Source organism: Poromitra crassiceps (genome assembly GCF_964638095.1).
Source record: "Poromitra crassiceps genome assembly, chromosome: 16".
NCBI classification, from domain to species: Eukaryota; Metazoa; Chordata; class Actinopteri; order Beryciformes; family Melamphaidae; genus Poromitra; species Poromitra crassiceps.
The window spans coordinates 20,575,377-20,600,682 of NC_139645.1; the positions used below are offsets into that span (position 1 = coordinate 20,575,377).

A 25,306-nucleotide genomic window follows, 5' to 3' on the forward strand; every position below is an offset into this window, starting at 1 on the left:
GAAATGGTGAGAACAGTAGACAATCTTACATTGTGCAATGCTGGTTTGACTGGGTGTCTGCAGTCCAGATCTTGTTCTGGCCCTTTTTCTACACTGGGGACAGGTGGAGTCTCCTGATGAACCAGACTGGGCCCAGTATGAGGTGATGCACTGTCTGCAGAACCTGTGTCCACAGCTGGTAGAGACTGGATCCCTCAGGACCCAATGACACAATGCACAGCAGGACAGCTGCTGCTTCACAACACCTAGACTCCTCTTCCTCTCTCTGTGGAGATGAACACAATTCATGATAACTGATGGCTGCTATCATCAGACAGCACAATGTAGTTTCCACTAGAAACCTTGGCCCCTATCTTCCGACAGGCGCTATCCCCTAATAGCGCTTGCTCACTTGTTTGCGCGTGCCTTAAGTCACGGAAGATAGCACTGCGCCTTGCGGCGTCCGCCAGGTGTTCTGCCAAATTTTGCTCCCCCGCTCAGCAGAGGAAAAAAGCATCCCCACCTCACGGGAGCATACTTGTAATGATTTTTACAGAAATGTAACGGTTGAAAAGTGATATAATTGTATGGTAGACGTGACCTCCCTGATTTCTAAGTTAAAACAGCCCCGAAATATGTTGGGGATGCAATTCTCGGCCGGGATGCGGAAAGGTTCACGGCACCTGTCGCAAGCGCAAATTAGAGCCATGCCAAAATCATCTGCGCCCCAAAATGCCTGCGCAAACGGGATTTGGGCGGTCTTAACTGCAAGAATTATTCACAGGCGTGGCCAGGCAAGGCTGGGCATTACGTCAATCAAAACCAATCAGATCCGTCTCGCAATGGGTGTTTGCGCGAGGCTGCCTCGCCGCATGCAATACGCTGTAATTCTCTCCTCGTGCGAGGACAGAGAGAGCTGATTGACAGATCGACTGTGGTCCCAACGACCCTTGGGGTGGATATGAAGGTAAATAGCCTATGTCCATTGTCCAACAAGTTTTCTCAATTAATTTCCCTCTTTGCAATGTGATAAAAGATTCTCAGTGAGTTATAGTTGATTGCCTCACTGAACTATCTGCTGATACCCAATTTTAGCAGCATAATTTGATGTCCTGGCATGATAAGGCTGTGCATAATGACATATCCAAAGGGGATTTTACTTGCACTGCGCTGGCGCTGCACGGAGTTTATGGTGCGCAACCCAGCGCAGAGAGGTATTTGCGCGTAAGAGGTCCTTTTCAAAGCTCTTAGCGCAAAGTAATTGCACGCTGCTGATGATAGCATAATGCCATCTATCACCACATTTTAGCGCTGAAACGCCTGCTTTGGCTTGTGGCAGCCAATGCCCAGTACAATTATCACAGGCATGCGCTTGTGTCCGCCCCCAATTTGCATTGCGCACGGCATAAACGAGCGCAAACGCAAAATTAGCGCTTTTGGGAAGATAGAGGCCCTTGTGTTTAAATTGTAAATTAAATGACACGATTTGTCAATACAATCTAGATCAGGGGTGTCAAACTCATTTTAGTTCACGGGCCACATACAACCCAATTGGGCTCAAATGGGCTTAAATCACTGCATAGTAACCTATCCACCTTATTCCTAGATATTGTTTCTCAGTGTTGTTATTGTGAACACACTGAGAGGGGAGGGGAGGGGCTGAATGAATGAATGGAGGAGAAAAGCACTGTATGCAGATTAAGGCGGCGTTCACACAGGACGTGTGTTAAAGCTTTGAAATCATGTTGAGAGCGCTTCATTGCACACAAAACACAGTGCACGGAGGGTTTTTTTGTGCTGTGTTTTGTTTACCCCTGCAGTCGCACACAATGGCACCACAACTAGTTTATTTCAGACTAAGGTCTTTACAGGCGAGGAGACATCTGGCCTGCTGCTCCTCCTCCACATGTGCTGACAGACACACATATACTGTAGCCTACATCATCAGTGTGCCCTGCAGCCTGGATGTCATCTGCTGAAACACACTCCGTACCGCATGGGCAACGTGAATAAGTGTTACGCCAACTTCACCAGCCTGGGGAATGCATTTAGGCTATAACTACATTTTAATCTTGTCGGTTAATTCAGTTAATGATCGAATAATGAGCATTCGTTGACAGTCAGGGGAAAATATAATTTTCACCATCCATAATTTATAGTTCAAATATTCATACACACTCCACCAGAGGGGCAAGTGGTCAAGGCCGGATTAACCATAGGGCCCCGGGGCACCGCCAAATTTTTTTTTTTTTTTTTTTTTTTTTTTTTTTGGTCGGGCTCATGTTGGGCTCCACGGAACTATGACACAAATCTAAGAACAATCAGGACAAAATAAAATGTGTTTCCAAGAAGATTAAGTCTGATGATTTAGTCTCATTGGATGCCTGTGGGCAAGTGGTGACCAGGGGCGCGGGAAGTGGGGGTGCTTGTGGTGCTGCGGCACCCTCTGCTGTTTTGTATTGGAAATGTAATGTCAATTATTTTTTCATCATTGTAAAGCCACAGCACAGTGAAGAGGATATTAATGTGAAGATTAGCCTCTTCCTTTTGCTCTCAGAGTGCATCAGATTCATGCATTTTACTTTAAAATGTACAAAATTTCTTTGTCCAGGGGGGGCACAGCCCCCCCTACAAACCCCCCAGTCAGACTAATATCTTTATCCTGCTGGTGCTACCTCTTTGCAAAGCCTAGAATCGCCTATGAGTGAGTGAGAAACTGAATCTCAGAAACGGAATAATAGCATAACAGTATAATACTAATGTTAATTTAAAATGAGATATTCCTCTAAATATGGCGAAAAAACATCCAAACATCCGGACGATGGGTAGGGGGGCCCCTGGGAGCTTCAGTGCCCCGGGGCCCCTGGGGGTGTTAATCTGGCTCTGCAAGTGGTGGACAGATTACTTTAACCCGACCAAAGTCCAACTACATGAAGAAGACTGTCATGTACAGGGCTATCGTGTCATGGAACAGTCTTCCAGGTGATGTTCGTTTGACCACCAAAATCGAATCAGTTCATCCATGAGTCCAAATGGAAGTTTTAGCCAAATGTTTGTTTGTTTGTCATGTTTATTTTGACAAACAAAAAATTGGCGTAACACTGCAACAAATATAGACATATTCGAAAAGGAGTGAGAAGAAGTATAACTATATAAAACTACTACTATATAAAATGTGATGAAATTCAGTCAACCAAAATGTAATCAGTTCATCCTTGAGTCCAAGTGGACGTTTGAGCCAAATGTAACAAAATTGTCAAGGCGTTCCTGAGATATTGCGTTAACGAGCTAGAAAATGGCATGTGTGAGGTCACAGTGACCTTGAACTTTGACCTTTGCCCATCAAAATCGAATGAGTTCATCCTTGAGTGCAAGTGGACATTTTAGCTAAATTTGACAAAATTCCGTGAAGGCGTTCCTGAGATATCACGTTAACGAACGAAGGACGTACAGACGTACTGCCGGACGGACAACCCAAAACCATAATGCCTCCGGCTCGGAGGCATAATGATAAAACCCTACACTATAACGATGCCAAATTAAAATTCTAATCATAGATGAGAGAAACTCATTCAAAGACAACCAGCTGTAACACTCTCCACCACTAAACTGCATGTTAAGATGTCCACTGCAGATCAGTAAATCTTTATAGTGAAATCAGTTCAGCACACAGATGTGTGAATAGTATAAATTCCAAAACACAAGTTCTCAGGTGTTTTGCTGCAAAACTAGTTTTGCTTCAGGAATACAATCCTCTGTGTAATGTAACAGTAAAGGAAAGTAAATGGAACTGACAGAGCAGCATTTTGTCTTCATCCTCAGTTCATGATATTGCATCAGGTAGGCTTACAGTGTAACAGTCCTCTTACCTTGTGTCTGATGGTCCAGGTTCTTTACTGAAGTTTGGAGGACGACCAATAGACCAGTCACTCTTCATAGACAGACAGCTGGGTACTGGAGACTCTGCTCTGCTGAGATTTGTGTGATTTTGACAATGTTGACAATTGAAAGACAAGGACTATTTTCTGAAAAGCTGCAATATTGTACATATTATGCTGTAAACCCATATTGTTTTCATTTTCCAAATTGTTTCCTCATTGTTATATCGATAAATGTTACATGTAGTTTGAGATTTTTTTTATATAATTTTATACATTTCATATATTTAATTGTAAAGATTTATTCTAGGAATGTTCATGCTTTATTGACAGAGAGTGAGAGAGGGAGACAGGAATGGGAGAGACAGAGAGAGAGAGAGAGAAAGAGAGAGAGAGAGAGAGAGAGAGAGAGAGAGAGAGAGAGAGAGAAAGAGAAAGAGAGAGGACATGCAGCATTGTGTCTTCATCCTCAGTTAATGATATTGCATCAGGTAGCCTCACAGTATAACAGTGTTCTCACCTTGTGTCTGATGGTCCAGGTTCTTTACTGAAGTATAGAGGTTGATCTTTAGACCAGTCACTCTTCATAGACAGACAGCTGGGTACTGGAGACTCTGCTCTCTGCCTGTGGTGCTGCCCTCTGGAAACACAAATGTTTGATACATATATAATATATCATTAATTATAATAATAATTATTATTATTATTATATCAATATATCATTAGTTCTAGTAAAGACAGAGAACATTGTTTCTGCATATCTGCAAAGCAGACATGAAGAGAAATGTACAAAGCAATGAGTGAAGGTTAGTTCCAATGCTTCAATTCACTGCGGTGTCCCCCTATACATTCTAGAGCTCCGCAAATATGGCCGCCGCTGCTGCTGCTGCTGCTGCTGCTAGCTACAGCTGTGTTTTTTGGGGGGGTCGATGCGTTGAGAGCAGAGGAGAAGAGATGACAATTCAGAATAAAAGACACGCTCGTGCTGTCGCTCGCTGGTGATGAACAAACTCTAAATATCACAGCATGTGTTTGAAGCAGGCTGCAAAATCAATCCTCCTGGTTCTAATCATACATTTTGCACGAGACCAGTGTTGCCAACTTAGCGCTTTCTGCTTTATATTTAGCTACTTTTCAGACCCCCCTAGGCTAGCGCCTTTATTTCCAAAATGCACCTAGCGCCAAATCTGGCTACTTGTTCTGATCAAGTCAGCAATGTAAATGTGTTGGATTGAATGGATTTTGCCCTTTGCTGAGTTTTCTCTCTCTCTCCTCATCTCTGCCTGTCTGACACACACACACACACACGCGCGCACACACAGACACACACACACACACACACACACACACACACACACACACACACACACACACACACACACACACACACACACACAGCGCTTCAGTGCAGCCCCTCTCCTCCACTGAGAGAGCAGCAGGATAGGGTTTAGTAAACCCGGTACTTGCTTACTTTACAACCGTACAGTCAATAATTACAACGGCTACGCCGAGGTGTGTTTTTTAAGCATAATTTGATATGCAAATTAGCATGTGACGTCATTTAGCGCCATCTAGTGCTTTTGCTTGGAAAAGAGTTGACAACACTGGACGAGACTGTGACTTTCCAAAGCAGTGCTGCCAATTAGGTGACTTTTCAGACCCTCCTGGTGACGCAAGGAAGCCTGTGCCAATTAAAGCTGCGTTCAGTGATGTTTTAGTGTTAAAATATGTCTAAAACAGCTATATATTCCACTATTGATGGTATCTGGTGTCTGACATTATCACCACAGAGCCTCTCATTCTCTAGAATCAGCTGTGAAAGATGTTGGGGTCCATAGCTCTGACCTAACCAAATCTAACTGACATCACAACACAAAACAAAGAGCACTTCTGATATAATATGATATGAGTGTTTTAGTATCACTCAATACAACAAATAAAGGCTTTGATAGAAGTAAAAGCGTATGGCTGCTTAGTCTGCAGATAAAACACAATGACAAAAGACATAGTAATTTACACTCTTATTCAGGGATGCATAATGCACTGTTGTGCAAGTTCACACTTCACAAAAGCTCAAAGTTCAGCTCATTGGACCAACTTCAGATGTTGTCGTCACTGGTCGGATGACGATCTTCTGCATGTTTTTAATGGGGGGTTATGTACGGAGGAACCCCCTAGGGGGTACGGGGAGAACATGCAAACTCCATGCAAACATGCAAACATGCAAAGTCCAGTGCCTACTGCCCACCTGAAGATATGGGGGGGTCACAACTCCAGCGCCCACAGCGTCCCAGGTGAGAATCGAACCCAGGACCTTCGAGCTGTGAGGCGACAGCGCTTACCACTGCACCACCGTACCCCCTAATAATATATAATATGAAATGAGTGTTTTAGTATCACTCAATACAACAAATAAAGGCTTTGATAGAAGCAAAAGCGTATGGCTGCTTAGTCTGCAGATAAAACACAATGACAAAAGACATAGTAATTTACACTCTTATTCAGGGATGCAAAGTAATGCACTGTTGTGCAAGTTCACACTTCACAAGAGGTCAAAGTTCAGCTCACACAGATCAAAATCAACTAGTTCATCTTCATAGTTCACAAGTTTTAATTTTGAACTATAAGCTCACAGTCCCAAACAATGAACAGTTCAGTTCATTTCATGTTCACTTCTTGTTTGCCCAGAGAAAAGGCACAGCTCTGAAAATGTTGTTAGCATTTAGCTTTTAACACACTATAGCTTTTCAACACATCTTTCAAAAGATGATTTAAAGATGATTATAAAAGTCAGGGGCTTTAGCCATAGCTTCACGGTGCAATAGAGCTGACATTTGTTTTGTATCACATATATTTTTATTTGATTTTAAACATGGCATATCTTCTTACAAAAATGAATTGCTTGTATCACTTGTAACATCATTCCCTACCTCAGCTCCCACCCGCCCTCCTATGAACTCTGAGCCACCGTTGCATATAAAAACAATAATGGTAGTTTGCAAACTACGAAAACGTATATATTGAACATAAATGATAAATTATTTGTATATTTATCCACATACATTCACATGCTTAATTGCTTACATATATGTCTGGATATCATTTGAGTCTACAAATAAGTGGAGAGGAAAAAAAACAGTGTGCAGTCTCACTTAGTAAATGTCAATGTGACAAAGTCAGGTTATCAGGATTTGATTTCAAGAACGCAATAAACAATTCCCATATTTGATGAAAAATATGACTTTTGTGTTTGATTATGTATGTAAGCCTTTCCATCACTAAGCATGAAGAAAGCAGCTGATCCACAGCTTCAAAGGGACCACAGACATGTTTCCAGTGTCTGGAAATAAGACGTTTTGCATGTAATAAACATAGGTTAACCAACTTACTTTCATGAGTTCTTAGGCCAATATATGTGGTTTACATATGTTTACTGTTTTCAATAATGAAGACTACTTCTCTAGTTAATGTCTGATTAACCATCCCATTCACTGTCTGGGATATTAGGGTTACATTTATTGCAGGAGATATTATCTTCTTATAAGCCATTTATATTTGGGGCCAGTTCTATTGAAGTGAATGAGGCAAGACACAGCTCTCGTGAGTCCTGGCATAACATTTTGTAATTTTATAAATGTGATATATAATCACACACACACACACACACACACACAGACAGATGAATGGATAGATAGATAGAGAGAGAGAGAGAGAGAGAGAGAGAGAGAGAGAGAGAGAGAGAGAGAGAGAGAGAGAGATAGATAGATAGATAGTTTCTATTATCAAGATCGACTTTTATTATTGAAAGTAAATTATTTTATTTTTTGTCTCTTTAAGAGCGAAACTTTTGTCCATGTGACGCTTCCGTAGCAGCTGCGTACCAGAGCTGTGCACTGGACAGAATGGCTCTGGAGTATGTCAAGGCTTGTTACTAGACATGAACTCTGGAGTATGTCAAGGCTTGTTACTAGACATGAACTCTGGAGTATGTCAAGGCTTGTTACTAGACATGAATTCTGGAGTATGTCCGTTGAATCAGAAGTTAGGCTCAAGACCCCTAAAAAGGGCCTAAAACTGCCTATGGTTGTGGCCAATGAAGTGTTTGCAGTTATAGAGTAATCAGGCATTATACATTTACATGATTACAGGCAATACTGTAGTATTGTTTCCTATGTTTATATGTGTTTGGTATGTCTAATATCCCTGTTTAGGCCTGTTTTAGGAAACTAGACTATAATAAACATTATTTATGGATGGGCTTTTATATAAAGTAAAGATAATATTTTTGCAAAAACCATTCCAGTCTTTTTTACAAGTTTAAAAAGCTGCAATGTGACAGCAACCACTTTTTGGCCATCACTTTTTGGGACAATATGTATTGATAACATCAAACAGGGACACTACAGTGGCCCACATATAACATGTTATGAACTGACATGCCCTCTCTACAAGCATGATGTAAGCAGGTTCATTCATATTGTCACTAAAACACACATTGGATCATGAATTGAACCTACTGATGTGATTTTGTGATTAATCAGTGGTTATAGTTCACATATGCTTTAGGTGCCTAATGGCTATTAGAGTTCACACAATATGCCAAGCTGTGTGTAATGGCTCTGGCTCACTGTATTCACCTCATGTTCCATAACAGAGGTCAGCCATTTACTTCCTGTTGTGTTGACACTTCCTGTGACAGTACAGTACTAGTGAGCAGGTAAAACAGAACACTTCCTGTGACAGTACAGTACTAGTGAGCAGGTAAAACAGAACACTTCCTGTGACAGTACAGTACTAGTGAGCAGGTAAAACAGAACACTTCCTGTGACAGTACAGTACTAGTGAGCAGGTAAAACAGAACACTTCCTGTGACAGTACAGTACTAGTGAGCAGGTAAAACAGAACACTTCCTGTGACAGTACAGTACTAGTGAGCAGGTAAAACAGAACACTTCCTGTGACAGTACAGTACTAGTGAGCAGGTAAAACAGAACACTTCCTGTGACAGTACAGTACTAGTGAGCAGGTAAAACAGAACACTTCCTGTGACAGTACAGTACTAGTGAGCAGGTAAAACAGAACACTTCCTGTGACAGTACAGTACTAGTGAGCAGGTAAAACAGAACACTTACTGTGACAGTACAGTACTAGTGAGCAGGTAAAACAGAACACTTCCTGTGACAGTACAGTACTAGTGAGCAGGTAAAACAGAACACTTCCTGTGACAGTACAGTACTAGTGAGCAGGTAAAACAGAACACTTCCTGTGACAGTACAGTACTAGTGAGCAGGTAAAACAGAACACTTCCTGTGACAGTACAGTACTAGTGAGCAGGTAAAACAGAACACTTCCTGTGACAGTACAGTACTAGTGAGCAGGTAAAACAGACGGTGTTTTGAACAGGAAGTCATAACACAACTGGCTCAAGTGGGCGGGGCTACATAAGGTGAATACAGGCCTAAAAGTCCCTCTTTGATGTTAGCAGTATTAGGGATGGGAATTTCATGTATTTCCCTCAACCGTTAGTTGCCAGACATTGCCGACAATTAACCGGTTAATTAACGGTGCGCGTTAATTAAACTGTGACGTTTATTTGAACGTCACAGCAGCAGCAGGTAACAGGTAAACATGTCAAAGTGTGCACTTATTGACATTTGGAGGTAGCAGGCAAACTCTTCTTATTTTTAAACAAAGTGCAAGTATGAGCCTCCCTGCATTCCACAAACTAACGTTGCATGTCCGCATTTGTAATAAGATCGATGTGCGAGCATAGCCGTGGCAAGTACTTTTAATTGGTGGGTGCTGCTCGAGGGGGGGGGGGTGTTGGTACTGGCTCGTGGAACCAGATTTACGATTACATAAGGACAGATGATGTTGTTTACTCTGGAATAAAAAATCGGCTCCACACCATCGACATGCTCCACACACACGAGCAGCGAGGCTAAACTTTCCAGAGGAAAAAAGCAGCACAGAGATTCTGGAATAAAACAGGAGGAGACAGCTGTCAAGTGCAATAGCGATATAAGCAAGCACCTCCATATGACAGACACGTCTTATCCTTCTTCTGCTAGAACCGCCCAACTCTTCCTTTGATTGGGTTAGGTTAGTGTCCTCTAGTAAGAGAGTGGCGTCAGCGGAGGACCAAAATGCGAGACTCATTAGCCAATGAACAGCCAGGAATGGGTCTCGCGCTACTTTTGCATGCTAAAATAAAGCTGATAATGTACAATTTGATTCAAGGGATGAAAAACCCTTTCAAAGTACAACACAAACTGTCTATTTTGCTGCAACTCGACAGTGCTGCTTTTTTTACTCAAGAGTTCCACTTTCTACTTCCTGGAAAAAAACTGGTCCATTGGAGTGAATGGAGATGTCGGAACTCTTCTATTATACGGCTCTGGGTTAGGTTTAGGCATGAGGAGTGACGATTGGTTAGTTTAGGTTAGTAAGCCAATCAAAGGCAGAATAGGGCGGGTCATGCTGTCGGGAGTTTTCTGAAACGGGAGGGGAGGGGATTGACTGGATGGACTGGAGGTATAACGCAGTGAAAGCTCTGGAGAGATTGAAGTCGGCAAAACGGTTAATTGCAGTTAATTAATTTTAACCGGTTACGTTATTAACGGCAGTTAACCGACTTTTGGTTAACTGTTTACATCCCTAACCAGAATATATTACAAATCTGTGCACATGGTTTACTAATCAAGGGGCACGGTTTAGGAGGAAAAGTAAAGCCGTGTCCACTGAGCTACCATATTGTTTTTGCAGCAGGTGACCCATAGGGGGCTCCACAGTTCTCCTTATTGCACTATGTTTATAGAGTAATAATGCTGCTGTGTGTGGAATATTCACTCCTTCAGCACATCAATGTGTCAATTGCTTTCGTCATTGTTCCTGTCATCTTGTCAATGTACAGGTTTGATAGAGAACTAGTGAAATAACTGGTGCCCTCATACATGAGTTTGCATCCCTGACATGAGGAAAATCCTCTGGTGTAAAGTAGAGAGAGAGAGAGAGAGAGAGAGAGAGAGAGAGAGAGAGAGAGAGAGAGAGAGAGAGAGAGAGAGAGGACATGCAGCATTGTGTCTTCATCCTCAGTTAATGATATTGCATCAGGTAGGCTCACAGTATAACAGTTCTCTTACCTTGTGTCTGAAGGTCCAGATTCATTACTGAAGTTTAGAGGTTCAAATTTAGACCAGTCACTCTTCATAGACAGACAGCTGGGTACTGGAGACTCTGCTCTCTGCCTGTGGTGCTGACCTCTGGAAACACAAATGTTTGATACATATATAATATATCATTAATTATAATAATAATAATAATAATAATAATAATAATAAATATAGCCGCAAGCGGCGCCCCCCCCCCCCAAAGGGACCACCAGCAATGGAGGACAACGACAACAGCGACAACAGCAGCTTCAACAACAACGACGGCACCAGCAGTACCACCGTATGTAGGTACAACAGGGGAGCGCTGCTAGACATCAGAAATGCGCAAAAACACCCCAAACAAAACTGGACGGCTCCCGACCTCTCTGAATACCCTGAACTTAAACGGCAAAAGAGAGGAAATAGAGGGGGTCTTCTTGCACGACAGAGAAGGAGAGCGCATAAGCCACCTCTGCCCAGCATTCTGCTGGCTAATGTCCAATCACTGGAAAATAAGTTATGTGAACTGAGAGCACGGGCACAGTTTCAAAAGGACATAGCGAGATGCAACGTTATATGTTTGACTGAGACCTGGCTTTCAGCCGACACTACGGATCAGGCCATCGCTATCCCAGGCTTCAGTATACACAGAGCGGATAGAGACCAAGAGCGCTCCGGGAAAGCGCGAGGCGGCGGCGTCTGTCTGATGGTAAACAATAACTGGTGCACGAATACCACTAACATCGAAACGCACTGCACAGCGGACCTGGAATACATTATGCTCCAATGTGTACCGCATTATAGTCCCCGTGAATTCACGTCAGTCACTCTTGCTGCAGTATATATTCCCCCCCAGGCCAGCGCGATAAACGCAGCCAAAGAACTCCACCGCGCGATCAGCGCACAGGAGCTGAAACAACCGGAAACAGCAATGATCCTGGCAGGCGACTTCAACAGAGTCAACCTGAGGAAGCGCATGCCTTCACTCCATCAGCACATCAACTTCCACACAAGGGGAGAACGCACACTGGACCAGTGTTATACGAACATCAAACACTGCTACAAGGCGACCCCCCGCCCCCCCTTTGGCAGATCGGACCACGCCTCCATCCTGCTCGTTCCCAGGTATCAACAACAGCTCAAGCGACACCCCCCGGCCTTCCGAACCACCCACTGCTGGTCAGACCAATCAGAGGACATTCTGAGAGACTGCTTCGACCAAACAGCATGGGAAGAGTTCAAGGCTGCAGGAGACCTGGACGAGTATGCAGACACAGTAACAGGCTTCATTCAAAAATGCACAGAGGACATAATCCCCCAAAAAATAATCAAAATAATGCCAAACCAGAAGCCCTGGATCAATAGTGACGTCCGGGCAGCCCTCCACGCCAGGACCACCGCCTTCAACTCCGGAACACCAGAGGAATACAAACAGACAAGATATGCCCTCCGAAGCACTTTAAAAAGAGCACGGAGAGAATATGGCAGACAGCTGGAAGCAAAACTGGACTCAAACAACCCCAAACACCTGTGGAGAGGACTCCACGCTGCCACTGACTTCAAAGGGGCAAAACAGCAAAACAACAACGAGTCACCCACCCTGCCAGACGAACTCAACGCGTTCTACGCCAGGTTCGACCCCTCTGCCAGAGCGCCTCCCCTCCTCCCCCCCTCCTCTCCCACCCCTCTCCTCCTCTCCCACCCCTCTCCTCCTCTCCTCCCCCCCATCACCCCCCCCACCACCCCCCCTCCCTCCTCCTCTCCTCCCAACCCTCCCCCCCTCCTCTCCTCCCCCCCCTGCCACCTCCTCTCCTCCCCCCCTGCCACCTCTCTCCCCCCACCACCCCTCCCCTCCTCTCCCCCCCACCACCACCACTCCGCCCCTCCGCCCCCCCACCACCCCTCCTCTCCCCCCCCCCACTGCCCTCCTCTCCCCGCCACCTCTCCCCCCCACCTCCCCTCCCCCCCCTCCCCCCCCAGCCCTCAGCACCCCCTCCCATCCCCACCTAACCACCAACCCCCCCCACCTCCCCCCCCCCACAGACCCAGACCGCCCTCTCACCATCACTGAGGAGGAGGTGCGCCGGTCGTTCCTGCGTATCAACCCTCGCAAGGCGGCCGGCCCGGACGGCATCCCCGGGCGGGTCCTCAAGGCCTGCGCCCACCAGCTGGCAGGCGTATACACAGACATTTTCAACCAGTCTCTCTCCCTCCGACGAGTTCCCTCCTGCTTCAAAGCAGCGACAATCATCCCCATTCCCAAGCAGCAGAAAGTGACCAGCCTCAACGACTGGCGCCCAATAGCCCTCACACCAATAGCCAGCAAGTGCTTTGAAAAGCTGGTCATATCAAAGATCCGCCCCACACTCCCCCCGGACCACGACCCGCTACAATTCGCATACCGGCCCAACAGGAGCACAGCGGATGCAGTAGCACACGTGCTCCACACCGCCCTGTCCCACCTGGAGGGGAAGGACACCTACGTAAGAATGCTGTTCGTGGACTACAGCTCAGCATTCAACACCATAGTACCCTCCAGGCTGGTATGCAAGCTCAAGGATCTGGGACTTAACACAGCAATGTGCGACTGGATCCTGGATTTCCTGACAGACCGCTGCCAGGTGGTGAGGGTGGGCAACCTCACCTCCTCCCCACTGACCATCAGCATAGGAGCGCCCCAGGGGTGCGTCTCCATCCTGCTCGTTCCCAGGTATCAACAACAGCTCAAGCGACACCCCCCGGCCTTCCGAACCACCCACTGCTGGTCAGACCAATCAGAGGACATTCTGAGAGACTGCTTCGACCAAACAGCATGGGAAGAGTTCAAGGCTGCAGGAGACCTGGACGAGTATGCAGACACAGTAACAGGCTTCATTCAAAAATGCACAGAGGACATAATCCCCCAAAAAATAATCAAAATAATGCCAAACCAGAAGCCCTGGATCAATAGTGACGTCCGGGCAGCCCTCCACGCCAGGACCACCGCCTTCAACTCCGGAACACCAGAGGAATACAAACAGACAAGATATGCCCTCCGAAGCACTTTAAAAAGAGCACGGAGAGAATATGGCAGGCAGCTGGAAGCAAAACTGGACTCAAACAACCCCAAACACCTGTGGAGAGGACTCCACGCTGCCACTGACTTCAAAGGGGCAAAACAGCAAAACAACAACGAGTCACCCACCCTGCCAGACGAACTCAACGCGTTCTACGCCAGGTTCGACCCCTCTGCCAGAGCGCCTCCCCTCCTCCCCCCCTCCTCTCCCACCCCTCTCCTCCTCTCCCACCCCTCTCCTCCTCTCCTCCCCCCCATCACCCCCCCCCACCACCCCCCCTCCCTCCTCCTCTCCTCCCAACCCTCCCCCCCTCCTCTCCTCCCCCCCCTGCCACCTCCTCTCCTCCCCCCCTGCCACCTCTCTCCCCCCACCACCCCTCCCCTCCTCTCCCCCCCCCCCCACCACCACCACTCCCCCCCTCCGCCCCCCCACCACCCCTCCTCTCCCCCCCCCCACTGCCCTCCTCTCCCCGCCACCTCTCCCCCCCACCTCCCCTCCCTCCCCCCCAGCCCTCAGCACCCCCTCCCATCCCCACCTAACCACCAACCCCCCCCACCTCCCCCCCCCCACAGACCCAGACCGCCCTCTCACCATCACTGAGGAGGAGGTGCGCCGGTCGTTCCTGCGTATCAACCCTCGCAAGGCGGCCGGCCCGGACGGCATCCCCGGGCGGGTCCTCAAGGCCTGCGCCCACCAGCTGGCAGGCGTATACACAGACATTTTCAACCAGTCTCTCTCCCTCCGACGAGTTCCCTCCTGCTTCAAAGCAGCGACAATCATCCCCATTCCCAAGCAGCAGAAAGTGACCAGCCTCAACGACTGGCGCCCAATAGCCCTCACACCAATAGCCAGCAAGTGCTTTGAAAAGCTGGTCATATCAAAGATCCGCCCCACACTCCCCCCGGACCACGACCCGCTACAATTCGCATACCGGCCCAACAGGAGCACAGCGGATGCAGTAGCACACGTGCTCCACACCGCCCTGTCCCACCTGGAGGGGAAGGACACCTATGTAAGAATGCTGTTCGTGGACTACAGCTCAGCATTCAACACCATAGTACCCTCCAGGCTGGTATGCAAGCTCAAGGACCTGGGACTTAAAGGATGGGTTTTCCGTGGGGAATATGAATATATATTAAATCTCACGCCCCTAAGGTTTTCGAATCCGTTGAAATTTTTGAAATTGGATATTCACTGCCAGAGATATCAAGCATCTCTCACATATTTTTTGGGCCAGCCGACGCGTTTCGCGTCATCTGGCCTAAGTCCGCCTTGCGGAAGTCGTGCACCTATGAACTACAACTGTTGTTGGCCATGGTCCCGCCTCTAGAGGTCCTCCACGCCCCTTCAGAGGCCTTGACCAAAACAAAAACGCAGCCATCTTGTCAACCGCCTAGCCTGCTGTAGCTAATATTAGCTTCCCATAGTTCCTTGCAAAGAGACCATTATCTCGGGAACGGAAGCACTAATCGACACGGGACTGGCGGCATTGGAAAGCTCGTCAAATTTTACATCTAGTAGTAGGTGGGTTGAAGTAACGAAATCAACGCTGAGCAATGTACCCGTTTTTACACATTTTTACAGAAAATAGTTACAACATCAGATGCGCGTAACTCCTACGAAAATGCCTTAAAATGCATGAAATTTTTTTTATGAAGACATCTCCCGACATATATACTACCGTTTACATTTGGTGCAATTTGGAGGCAATTGATTTTCGATTTATTTTCGATTTATTTCTTCTTCTCTCCATGTCTTCTCTCCATGTCTTCTTCTTCTTTGAGTTTTATGGCGGTTGGCAAACATATATGTGCATTACCGCCACCTACTGGAGTTTGATATCAGCCAAACGCCTGAGGGGTGGGCATGGAAACGAAGGCCACGCGAGCCCAGTGCATTGTGGGAAATGTAGTATTTCGAGTCCCCGCACCCCCCCCCCCACCACCCCCCCCCCACACACACAGAGTGGATTTCTGGTGATATCTCAGGCTGTAAACAACCAATTTCAAAAATTTCAACGGATTCTAAAACCTTAGGGGCGTGAGATTTAATATATATTCATATTCCCCACGGAAAACCCGGCCTTTAACACAGCAATGTGCGACTGGATCCTGGATTTCCTGACAGACCGCTGCCAGGTGGTGAGGGTGGGCAACCTCACCTCCTCCCCACTGACCATCAGCATAGGAGCGCCCCAGGGGTGCGTCTCCAGCCCCTTCTGGTATGACCTCTACACCCACGACTGCGTGGCGACTCAAACCTCTAACACCATCGTGAAGTTTGCAGACGACACAGCAGTCGTGGGGCTGATCTCGGGGAGCGACGAGACGGCCTACAGAGAGGAGGTGGGGGCCCTGGAACAATGGTGCCAGGACAACCACCTCTCTCTGAACGTCTCCAAGACCAAGGAGATCATTGTAGACTACAGGAGGGGGGGGGGGGCGCACACCCCCCAATCACCATCAACGGCACAGTGGTGGAAAGGGTGGACAGCTTCAAGTACCTGGGAGTCAATATCCACCAGGACCTGACATGGGCCGGCCACACCGCCACTGTCGTCAAAAAGGCCCAACAGCGAATACACGGACTCAAGCGCCTGAAGAAATTTGGGCTAAGGAAAGAAATCCTCAGGGACTTCTACAGAGGCACCATTGAAAGCCTGCTGACTGGCGGCTTCACCACCTGGTACGGGAACTGTACCACCATGGACCGCAGGGCGCTACGGAGAGTGAGACGCGCGGCACAGCACGTAACAGAATGTGAGTTGCCAGATCTGCATGAACTGTATAAACAGCGGTGCCTCAGGAGGTCCCTGAAGATCATCAAAGACACAAACCACCCCCACAACAGCCTGTTCTCCCTGCTACCCTCAGGGAGAAGATACAGGGTTCCGAAAGCACGCACAAATCGCTTGAGGAACAGTTTCTTCCCGCAGGCCACGAGACTCCTTAACATACACAAATAGTGTAGTAGCCGCACTGTACCGTACTGTAGCTGCTACCATTACGTATGTCTAACGTTTAATTGTATGTTTAATAAGGAATATGCTATTTGCACCTGTATGTCAAATACGCAGAATTTAAAATGTTTAAGCACGTCTAAAGTATGCACCCGACACGTGCACCTATGTGCAATGAATATGCCACTGTCTCTGACTTGTCTTATCACTATACTGCCTTATGCTTGTTGTGTCTCTTGTTGTTTTTGCACCCATATGCCCTGTTATATTTGTTATATTTGTACTATTTGCACTATGTTGTAAACGGAGTCCACAGCACAAGAATTTCACACGTGATACTTGTACCATGGAGTGACAATAAAAATCTTGAATCTTGAATCTTGAACATTTATCATTTCAAGACGGTTTCACGTATCCAAATTCTTTGTAAGTTTTTAGATCAGGGAAGTCCAGAGTTGACACACAAAAAGTTTGGGCTCATTCGGGCAAATGGCCTAGGACGAGTTCGTTTTTTTTTTTTTTGAGAAAGTCCAAGATGGCGGAAAATCTAGCAGACTTAAATGGGCGTGGTCACGGTTCAGCAGTTATGGGTCAATACGCAAAAGGGTCTGTTATAGCGCCACCATCTGGCCAATATGGCTAATTTTTTGTCTCTGAGTAGTGGGGCACATTTCCAACCTATGTGCAAGGTCTGGCTACTGTAGCCCTTACGGTTTTTGACGTGCATGCTGTTTTAGGGGAGAATAATAATAATAATAATAAACGGAACAGATACAATAGGGATCCACGCACTTCGTGCTTGGACCCCTAATAATAATAATATATCAATATATCATTAGTTCTAGTAAAGACAGAGAACATTGTTTCTGCACCTCTGCAAAGCAGACATGAAGAGAAATGTACAAAGCAATGAGTGAGGGTTAATTCCAATGCTTCAATTCACTGCAGTGTTCCCCTATATACATTCTGGAGCTCTGGAAATATGGCCGCTGCTGCTGCTGCTGCTGCTGCTGCTGCTGCTGCTGCTGCTGCTGCAATCATAACATTTTGCACGAGACCAGTGTTGCTAACTTAGAGCTTTCTGCTCTATATTTAGCTACTTTTCAGACCCCCCTAGGCTAGCACCTTTATTTCCAAAATGCACCTAGCGCCAAATCTGGCTACTTGTTCTGACCAGGTGAAGCAATGTACATGTGTTGAATTGAACGCATTTTGCATTTAAATTGGTGTGGCTGCTGCTGGGTTTTCTCTCTCTCTCTCTCCTCATCTCTGCCTGTCTGACACACACACACACACACACACACACACACACACACACACACACACACACACACACACACACACACACACACACACACACACACACACACACACACACACACACACACACACACACACACACACACACACACACACACACACACAGCGCTTCAGTGGAGCCGCGCTGCCCTCTGCCTTGATGCCTGGTATCTCTCTCGCTTTTTCACCATACATGAGTTTGCATCCCTGACATGAGGAAAATCCTCTGGTGTAGAGTAGAGAGAGAGAGAGAGAGAGAGGGAGAGAGAGAGAGAGGGAGAGGGAGAGAGACAGAGAGAAAGAGAGAGAGTAGAGAGAGAGAGAGAGAGAGACAGAGAGAGAGAGAGAGAGAGCGAGAGACAGAGAGAGAGAGAGACAGAGAGAGAGAGAGCGTGTGTGGGACGTAGTGAGCTGCAGGAATCAGGGTGTTTATGCGAGACAGACTTTTAATTGCATTTTTCAATGTAGACGACATCAGAGATATATTTCAGAAACAATTCTCCACTCCATGAAAAAACCTTCAACGTATTATTTATGTGACAACATGGAGTGGCGATGTGCCAAAAAGTGAGCGCCTGTTTTTACACGTCGCCCAAAAGCCGGCCAGTCAAATAGTGGTCGCAGTGAAGTTAAACGGTGGAAAAGGCGATTTTACAAGTGGCATTCAAGTCATATCTGACTAGTTTTCAATTCAGTTCTCCCCACAAAAGTGATCTCTCGAATATATAGACATGGGATCAGCAGCCTTATGATATAAAGTGTCACTTTCAAATGTGTTTGTCAATCAGAGTTCCACACCAACATTAATGACTCACAAATCAAAATGTAAATCTCCAACAGATCTGTAATGTTATTCCATCCAAAATCAGGACATTGAAATGAAAGCATTCTAGAAGATACACAGCACGGTCTCTCTCTGTCTTCCACGCTGCCATTTTTCATCTGCTGTCTGCAACCAATCAGAGGCAGAGTAGAGTGGGTCACTACCGTAAATATCCTAAATAACGTGCCGCGCAACTGCAAATGGCTGTGAAATGGTAATTTGGCAGCTAGGGCACTTCAACATAAAAAAATTAATAAAAAATCAATTGCACACTTGCTACTGTGTGCTGCCGTGCCAGTGCCACTAGTGTTAATTTCGTTAACGAAAACTATGACGAAATATGTTCGTCAACGCCCTTTTTTCCCATAACTAAGACGAGACGATGACGAGACAGTACCCAAGTGATTAAACACTAACTGTGACGATATCAACATCCAATATCGTTGTCGAAAAAAGACGAAACGAAAATGTAGTTTACAAAATAAAAACGGTGCCAAAATATCTCTTTATTTTCGTTGACGAAAAAAGAGGAAACGAAATATTATAACGTTAGATAGTTTTGTTTTGCTTTTTACCCCCCTCAATGCTGCAATATGTTTCCTGTGCGGCGTGCACCAGCTTCAGCATAAAGCCAGCAGCAAACACTGCTGCTAATCATCACAGCTGCACACAGTCAGGACAGAGGACTCATCTCGTCTTAACCTCAAAATGCTTGGGCGAAAGAAACGACCTGACATCTGGGCATATTTTCGCTATAATGACGCCGAGAAAAAACCCGAATGCATTGCTGTATCAGAAGCAGTGTTGGGCAAGTTACTTTCAAAATGTAATATACTACATATTACTAGTTACTTTCATTTGAAAGTAATAAGTTACTTTACAATATTACTTTCTGTGTAGAGTAACTCGTTACTTATTACACTACTTTTGCATTACTCTGACCAAAACAACAGCAGCAGCAGAATGACATCGCCGCCCCGTAACCATCCCGAAAAATAATTTCAACCGCCTTGAAGTCAGTGTAAACAATCCAAAATTCTAAATGTTATTATTTTCCTTTGTTATTGTCATCTATAGTGGTTATTTGCATAAAAACACACAGTTTGATTAGGAAACGATTGTATCTTTTTTAAATATGTGCTTTGATTTAATAAAATGTAACTCAATTTGTAACTTGAGTTACTTGACAAAGTAACTGGTATAATATTACTGAAATCCTATAAGTAATAAGTTATATGACTGAGTTACTGCTAAAAGTAATATATTACATGTAATATGTTACTTTTGTAATGAGTTACCCCCAACACTGATCAGAAGGGACGCAATGTGGCCATAAAATAGCCGGGAAGAACACTACAAACTTCTTACCACAAGTCTTACCACAAAGAAATTGAGGTAAGTTAACAAAGCGTTTGGTTGTTTTTCTAAGTCAACTAACGTTACTAATGCGGTGGTGTTGCATTATGTAGGTAGGCTTTGTTTTATACTATAAGTTAAGCCAAGCTGAACTCATTAACGGGACATTGCTAACAGAGGGCTTTCCTATTGACAAAAGGCCCAGCCAACAAGCTAACGTTAGCTAGCGTATCAGTGCTACACTGTGCAGTTGGCGTTTGTATCAGTGGGGGGTGGGGGTTGTCTAAATTAAGATGTTTAGAATGGTGTGTGGGAGCGTGCTAACTGCACAGTGTAGCACTGATAAGCTAGCTAACGTTAGCTTGCTGGCTGGGCCTTTTGTCAGTAGGAAAGCCCTCTGTTAGCAAAACCATCTGTTAGCAATGTTAGTTACTGTTAGGCTACACGTTACTGTATGGCAGTGGTTCTCGTACTTTTTTGCTTCAGTAGGCTACCCCCTTCCCTGATTTCCAAATCCAATCTTGGCCAACTGCAAGAGACAACTATAGCATATGATGCAATTAATGATAACCCACATTTGGAAGAATATAACAGAACAATGTAAGAAATGGAGTGAAAGACAGACATAGTGATGATTTACTTATAGTGCATTACTTGGATTTCCTGATGTTGCATATCTGTCCTGACATTGTATTTATTCCTGTCCCAGCTTCCAGATAGATCTCCAGTATACCAGCCCCCCAGGAAAGAGGAGAGGCCAGCTATCGCAGGTGCTTTGCTTTCCCACACAAAGTACAAACCAGACTCTCAGGAACAACGTTGCAAAGAAGAGGCAATAGCTCAATGGATAGGCCGGACAGCCCTCCCACCACGGACAGTGGAGGATGAAGAGTTTGTCATGATGATGCAAAAAAATTATAAAAGACTCACTGTGCCGAAAAAAACTAAAATAACAAACCTTGTGGCCAAATGTACCAGGCTGAAAAGGAAAAATTTAAACACAGATTGTCCATGGCACGCAAACTAACCATTGGGTTAGATATTTGGACTAAAAAGGGGCTCACAGCATCCTTTCTTGCAGTCAGTGCTTGTTATTTTACAAATGTAGCATGCCATTTGTTTGTCTTTATGCCCATGGGACATGTTTTTTCTCTTCTATTTCATTTTAATGTAAGCAGATTGCAATTGGTGTGTATACACTTTAGGGATGTCACGATACCAAAATTATGAGTTCGATACCGATACCTGCCTAAGTATCTCGATACCGATACTGAAACGATACCACGGCAAAAAACTAAAACATCAGGAAAAGTAGTGGAATAGAGGGGACAAAACATTTTCAGTTTGATATCATTGTCATTTTTATATCTAATTTACTCAATTAAAAAAAAAATCTAAATAGAAAATGAGAAAATGTGCTCAGTAAAGTGCAGAACTCTGCCAAGGTGTATTGAGTCATTTGTGTTCAGTCTACTTTAGTGCACATCAACTGTAGTGTGCCTGTGCTGTAGTGTAGCCTATGTGGGTTAATAATCCTGGGTTTAAGCTTCATTAACATGAAGTGCCAGATTTATGGTTAATCTAGTAATATATATTATTTTCACACATAAATGTAGGCTATTGAAATGTAGGCTTATTATGTGGTGTATCCCCCCCCCCTCCCCCATACGTGTAGGCCATGGACCTATTATAAGATGGACTGGGCATCAGACTGGTTCAGTGAAGCCGCTGCATGTTAGATCGCCGCTCTGGCGGCTGAATCCAGTATTAGGTCACAAGGCCCGCCTCCCCATGTTAGTGGATGGGAAAATCAAAACCGAAATAATCACAGTAGCCTATACGTCAGATAATTTTTTTCCAAAGGTGGTTTGTATCATTTTAGATAGTCATTATCATGCTAATGCCTGTGCAAGTGGTCATTTTTCTGATCAGTTTGTTTTTAAGTAGTTATTTGACATATAAAAAGGGATAAAAATGGATGATTGACAGCTGTGGCAGCCAGTCTCAAGCCGTCATTGGCTGGACAGGCTCTTCACAGTATAGATCTATCGGCATAGACAAGACACGCGGCTTCATCGTTATGTAACGCTGTCTGGAGGTCGGGTGGCTCTGCTGGGTGTGTGGGGCCGGGAGATGGGCTCTTAGCCTGGGTAGTGCAGGCCTGGAGGTCGGGGTGGCTCATGGGTTGGCTGTGCTGGCTACCAGACATATCAATGGAGTGCAATAAAAATAACTTTGTTTTGAGAAAGGTGCGCGAGGAATTAACGTTGGTTGGCGACTGAAGTAAGTTCAGAAAATGTGTTTTACGATGTGTGTTACTCCAGCTACGTTATGGGTACACAATGGGTTTAACACATTGACTGCCAGACGTTTTTTTTTGCTGTAGGTAGCTTCTGCCAAGCCGTTTTTTGAGGATTATGGCTCATTTTATAAGAGCCGAGGATTCGTTTCAGCTTGGAGTTTGTGAACATACAATATCTCAAAAGTACTAATAGAATGTGTACTTTCTCTGTCTAAAAGAGTTAGTTTGTAGAGTTAGTAGTTATGTAAGCATTAGCAGTTGAATACAGCATGGTTTTAGCGTGAAAAAGAATATTCAGAGATAAACGGCTTTTTGTGAAATTGGATGGAACGGTCACTTTAACCATTCATTTTTGGCTCTCTCTCTCTCTCTCTCCCTCCCCCTCTCGCTCTCTCTCTCTCTCTCCCTCCCTCTCGCTCTCCCTCCCTCTCTCTCTCTCTCTCTCTCTCTCTCTCTCTCTCCCTCCCTCTCGAGTTGCTTCAACTCCGCCCTCCGTGGGCGGACAAGCTTGTCACCAGTCAGTGCTTTGCTGCTCTCCTGTGCCTGCATGTCTGGGCCGCTGTTTGAGGAAGTCGGGATGGACTCGCTCGTTTGGAGTTTTGGTTGAGAGAAGCTTTTGCGATTCTGGTCATATTTATGCTGCGTGTTTCAAAGTGTGTTCCTCCACCTGTAATCTATCACCCGATCATAGTAGATCGGCTGAATCTATTATGTAAATTTGCAATCCCGCATCGCCAGCAATCAGCGCGAAAAGGAGAATGGCTGGGCTGAGAATGGCTTGACAAGTTAAAAAAATGCTTTCCTTTCTCTAGCCAGGAGAGCACTGTTGCCACTTAGTGGGTCGGTGGAATGGGTTGTAAACGTTCGGTGGCTCCAATAATTATATAAGAGATGTAAAAGGCTTAGATGCACAACCCACCGTCAAAAAAAAAAAATCGATGCCAAAAACGTGTAAACACGTTGTTGGCAGGGAACAGCTGGATTCTGAAAACGTGTTCATACGTTGTTGGCAGTGAATGTGTTAACATGCAGGCTAGCAATGGCGTTAGCCGCTGTTTTTCATTATTTATCGGCTTAATATTACTATAACTTAACAACCGATAACGATAGCTGGAATAACACAATAATAAGACACATATTTTCAGAACTGACCAGGTTGTCCAACTGACAGGAAATGTGTTTTATAACGTTAACTCCCGTCCCGGCTATAAAATGAGGCCTAGTAGTACACAACCACCATTAGCTCATCGCTAACGGGTTAGCATGACATACAAACAGACGTTTTATTTTTTGTAGGCTATTAAAGCAACAAACGTTTTTATATGCATATCTGGGGGAAATGCTTTGACTGTGGGGATGTTCGTTCTTCACAAGCTCCAGTAACGATATACCAGGCAATAGACCAGGCAGCCTGGCTCAGGTCTAGGCTAACGTTAGGTAGGCCTGCCTACACACACTACCGGGCGGGTACAACAACGTAGCCTCACGGTTACATTTGCTAAACCAACATTTGCGCCAAAAGAAATGTAATCATAAAGTTAATCAAAATGCCACGGAAACATTAGGCTAATCAACACAGAGCTGTTCATCCGAGAATTTCCCCCAGTGAGAGGCTGAGCCAAGCAGCCCTGGCTCCTCTTGCGGGCTGAGAGCAGCCCGGAGGTCTGACTTGTCTGGCTGATACAACTCTCCGACAACGGAGAACGTTACAGGCTGCAGTACCCACAACACCAGCAAACAACGTTGCATAAAGCGTCAAGGTTAGATTTGTAACACCAACATTTGCTCCAAAAGGAATTAAATCATAAAGTTAATCAAAATGCCACGAAAACATTAGGCTAGCAATCCCCCCAGTGAGGCTGTTGTCTTGAGTGAGGCGGCCTGCCTCCACTTCCGGCCCGCGCTGAGAGCGCTGAGAGCACAGCAGCAGTCAGCAGCAGACCGGGAGGCCTGAAATCTCCGACAACCAAAATCAGATTTTCGTACAGGCGTCATTTTGATAAACTGATCTCATAGTGGGAATCTTCCTGGTTACTTTTGGCGAAACAAAAAATATTACAACTTAAATTGTTATATTTACAGAGCTAGACTGTATATAAATACACAACGCACTGTGCGCATTCTAGAAACAGTAGCTCTACATAAGAAAGTTCAGAGGGGCGTGGAGCTCTCAGAGGTTCTCAATCAAGGGCGCTACTGCGCAGACTCTGGTTCAGTGATCTGGCCGGATTTTGGCTTCAAAAGAACATACAGGGAGGAGATAGGGACACTCCCTCCATTCATATTATAACTCAATGGTGTAGGCTAGGTGTTTTTTTTTTTACAATGAATTCGTATATCATTAATAATTGGGATTATTGTAAATATTAGGATAGGTGAGATCAGATGACTGCCTACCATGTAAAAGCTTTAATAACACTGGCATTGAGGGCCATAGTGTTATTAAATATTGTACATGGTATGCAGTCATCTGATGTCCCCTCCCCTAAACGTTACATGTCATG

At 45.3% G+C, this 25,306-nt stretch overlaps 2 protein-coding genes across 2 annotated transcripts in view; one reads left to right on the forward strand and one right to left on the reverse strand.

The window, feature by feature from the left end:
- The window catches only part of LOC310791316 (tubulin polymerization-promoting protein family member 3-like), a gene marked incomplete at its 3' end in the record, with an annotated part of 516,176 nt that overhangs the window by 55,402 nt on the left and 435,468 nt on the right, over positions 1-25,306 (forward strand). The window lies entirely within an intron of this gene.
- LOC310791504 (uncharacterized protein) overlaps positions 1-25,306 on the reverse strand; it is a 66,652-nt gene that overhangs the window by 28,508 nt on the left and 12,838 nt on the right. The window contains exons 2-4 of the mRNA XM_083653180.1: positions 10,999-11,118; positions 4,378-4,497; positions 30-265 (exon numbers count right to left, since the gene is read on the reverse strand). Coding sequence (XP_083509306.1) covers positions 30-265; positions 4,378-4,497; positions 10,999-11,118 — 476 coding nt within the window. The remainder of the gene's footprint in view (positions 1-29; positions 266-4,377; positions 4,498-10,998; positions 11,119-25,306) is intronic.